Genomic DNA, 3,876 nt, shown 5'->3' with positions numbered 1-3,876 from the left:
TGGGTAAGTCTTTTAGAAAAAAAAATTTTATTCTTGAGAAATGTACAGCACAGTGTGAGCATTAGTGGTGAATTAGCACTGAATGAATTCGAGCTAATAAGCAAGACCCTGAATTGAGTTATCTGAAGTACATATCTGTATTTACTTCAGCAGCCTTTGGCTTTGGGGATTTCTGATCTTAAATCAGCTAAATTTGAAAAAGTCCATGAAACAAAGTCCTCATAGTACACTTCTTCCCAACACAGCCTGTCTTCGCTCATGATCAGTAGGTGGGAACGTAGGGTTGCACACACACAGAGACAGACTCCTCGTGGTTAGCATCTCTGCAGGTGCATACTCAGTCTACGAGAATTATAGCCCCCTCGATGGTAATGTGGTCTTGGGACAGCTATTCTATCAGCTGACAGTAGGGTTCGTGATTTACCTTTTTTGGTCACATTTCAATACCTCAATCCAACAGGCCATTTCACAGTGAACAGTAACCCACTGTGTATATGGTGTCTGGTTCCTTCTAGATTTAGTTTCTATTTCAAACTCAAACACAATATGGCTGGAAAAGTATCTAATGCCAAGTACAAATTTCTCATATGCACTGCATCATCACTGTCAGTTTACTCTACCTGGCCATCTTCCACCCAGGCAGGTAGCTACATTCATCATTCCTGTACGTGGACACCTTTGTTAGCTGTGGTACAGCAGCACCTTAAACGAAGGTGTTGTCTAACCAAAGCTTGTGCAACATGGAACCCCTCACATCCAGAAAAATCTACAGAATCGAAATCCAAAGGTCATTTATGCTTGTATCTTGTGTCACTGTGTACATGTATGACTGAATTTCGTATGTATACCAGAATTCCACCTTTATAAATAAACAAGGCCTCCTTTATTAAAAATAATGATTATAGTTATTTAAATGTTTAGGAAACTATCTCAACCCTCAAAAAAGTAAAGCACATTCCTTTCAATCTTCAGGTCTTCTTCAGCTGGAAGGCAGATCTCAAAAAGGTATATAGCTTAACTCTCAGGTGCTGAGTTTTTACTTTCTGAAGCCAAAGGAAAAACTATACATCGTATCTTATCTAGGCTGCATATAATCAGGTATTCGAGTCCAACAGTAGGAAAGCACGGGTTACATATTACTTTCATGATTATGTTTTACTTCAAGATGGAGACAAAGTAACTGTTGAATGCTGGAAATCAAAGGTTCTGTGTCAAAATGAGGCTCTGCAAGTTGTCATATATCTTAGTCACATGAAAGACATGGGTTTTTTACTAATCACTGGAGAAATCTGAATATTTAAGGCAATAATCTCATTATTCCGCATATATGTTCAATGTCTGACCACAAAAATGTGGATATTGACTTAGGGTAAAAGTATACACATATGGATATAATTCAATGTACCGGAGGCAACTTTCAGCCTTCGTAGGTACAGTTTATTACCAGATACTTTTAGAAGTCAAAATATTTCCCTCTTTACATAGCATAATGGAATTTATTCATCTAATTTGATTACAAAGCTGCACACTGAAGAGCTGAAGATGAGATAAATAGTTTCCTTTTTATATAGTTATTAATCACAGTTATTATAAGCATCACTGTCATAAAGCCATAGCCAGAAAGAAACCTATGGACAGCATTCATATCAGTGGTGTCAGAGACTTAAATCATGGATTAATTTAATGGGTAAATTTTTACCCATATTCAAGGAAAAAACAAAGTATTCACTGAGTTCACTGCACCAGGATTTCAGGAGGGAGACTGGGCTAAAGTTAGCCCAGGGATATTAACTACATCATATTACAGTAGAATATGGGAAGAAAAAAAATCTTCCCATTAATGTCTTTAAGGGGGTGTATTAATCGTTTCATTCTATTTCAATGTCACCCAAAAGAATTCTGCAGCTATATCACCATTACTGTACCTGATGCATTATAAAGAAAGGAGTTTTCTAGTAAATTCTGCAATTTACATTATGTCATTTAGACCCTGATTACTTTCTGTAAAACCTTACTGATATCCTTCCAAATGTATTTTATAGGATTTTCCGAAAGAATAGGAGTGAATCTGTTCCAGAGTCTTGTTATCTCATTATATAGTTCTAGTAAGCACACTAACTTGAGGGAAGAAGTAGTGGGTCCTAGGCACACATTATAGCTTATCAGTAGCCACAGACTCATTTTGCAAGACCACAGACGACCACAGTAGTGGCCAGCACCATCAGCAGGGGGGAAAAGACTTGCACAAGACAAAGACAGAGCTGGGAACAGAAGAAACTCTCCAACCCAGTTGCTCTATCCACTGATTGGCAGTACCTCACAAGCCACACAAGATAATGACAGCCAGAACGGCAACCGAGGGAGACGGTCGATACGATGTGGCTTTATACACAACACCCTTTGCCTTCTTCCTGCCACCTGCATTCACACCTGTTTGTCACACTAGCTTGCTTGTGCTGAGTTAATACAGAACTTGGTGCTGATGCGGTCACCTGAGCATGAAGTGCTAGAAAAGAAAAGAATGGAATGACCAAGCAACTTGAAGGGAATCCAGACAAAAAAATCTGCTTAATGCTTGCTGAGTTTATGCCCAGTAGCAAATTAATTCATAAAATTACAATCTGTGAGTGACAATCTGTAATCCAGAGTAGAGTCTTACTTTACTGAATGACTAGTGCATGAGATGCATTTCTGCTACTTTTCTGGACAATCCATAAGTTAGAGGAAGCTGATATGTTACTGTAAAATGAAATTTGAATACAAGGAGCATTTTTACAGGTTTTATCTTACTTACATCTTTCCAACTGCTATTGTCATCTGTCTCCCAGGTGTTCCTGGTATGCCAGGGAAGCTCTCCTTTTAAAAAGTGAGCACTTTTATTTTCATTCCCTTCCAGCAGCCGTAGCAAATATTTTGAGATTTCTTCCCACTGCAGATAGTCTTCCAGCTGCTTGATATTTTCAGGTACTGCTGAAAACGGGGTCTTGTTTTCTTCATAAACATAAGGAAAATCTCCAGTGCTCTTTTTCCCCATTAAATGTCCTGTAACAACAATGACAGTAGCATGAAATTACCCAAAACAGGTATAACTTTGATTGTTCAAACATCAGCTGGAAGTTGTTATTGACTAATAGTATGAAGAGAAGGGAAGGGATTAGATGATGCCAAAGTTGAAGCACAACTGGCATTGGAGATTTTGTCACAGTGTCACACACAATTAATTTCCTCTGTCTCTTATGCTATGTTGTCAGGGAAAACGTTGCTGAGAATGGGGCAGAGATAACCAAGCATTTTTGCCTGGAGCTAGGGAGAGGCACCTGGTGAGATTTGCTGGAATAAGTGGGTGGAGAAGCTGTAGGTTTTAGGCTTTCCCTGCCTTGGCGTGGGATGTGGGAACTGTAGTGTAAGCCTATGTTCCAGGGCCTTTCTAGGAGCTAAACTGGATGCACTTTTGATATACCATACTTTCCTGTCATCAAAATGAAATCATAGTTGGCTTTAGGCTGCAAAGGAGATGACTGGAAACGGGAGGGGGAGCGACAGCACTGGAGGAGCCTCCTCCAGGCTGAGCGCCCCAGGGCCCTGGCTGGGACCAGGGCTCCGCAAGGTGTTAGCTGCGCCTTGGGGTGCTGGGGAGCTCGTGGGTCCCGCCCAGCTGCCTTCGGGCTTGGGTCTGGGTTCCCGCATCTATGAAGAAAGGTAGCGGTAGGAAACATAATCGCCAAATAAACACATCAAAGGTAGCAGGGAAAGCTGCATTACCCCGCACCCTCTGCCCCGCACAAGTGCGGGGTGCTGCGGCGGAGGCCGAAGGCTGTCCGGGACGCGGGTTGCTTCCGCAGTAGCACTGCTCCGCACCCGGTGCTCGGGGGCGGG

At 41.4% G+C, this 3,876-nt stretch overlaps 1 protein-coding gene across 1 annotated transcript in view; it reads right to left on the bottom strand.

The window, feature by feature from the left end:
- Positions 1–3,876, bottom strand: part of GRP (gastrin-releasing peptide) — a 10,337-nt gene that overhangs the window by 1,062 nt on the left and 5,399 nt on the right. Inside the window, exon 2 of the mRNA XM_009330324.1 lies at positions 2,795–3,042. Within this exon, the coding sequence (XP_009328599.1) occupies positions 2,795–3,042 (248 nt within the window). The remainder of the gene's footprint in view (positions 1–2,794; positions 3,043–3,876) is intronic.

Source organism: Pygoscelis adeliae, unplaced genomic scaffold, assembly GCF_000699105.1.
Source record: "Pygoscelis adeliae isolate BGI_AS28 unplaced genomic scaffold, ASM69910v1 Scaffold568, whole genome shotgun sequence".
In the NCBI taxonomy this organism is placed as follows: Eukaryota; Metazoa; Chordata; class Aves; order Sphenisciformes; family Spheniscidae; genus Pygoscelis; species Pygoscelis adeliae.
The sequence above is the reverse complement of the archived record's forward strand: the minus strand, read 5'-3'. Positions and strand labels throughout refer to the sequence as shown.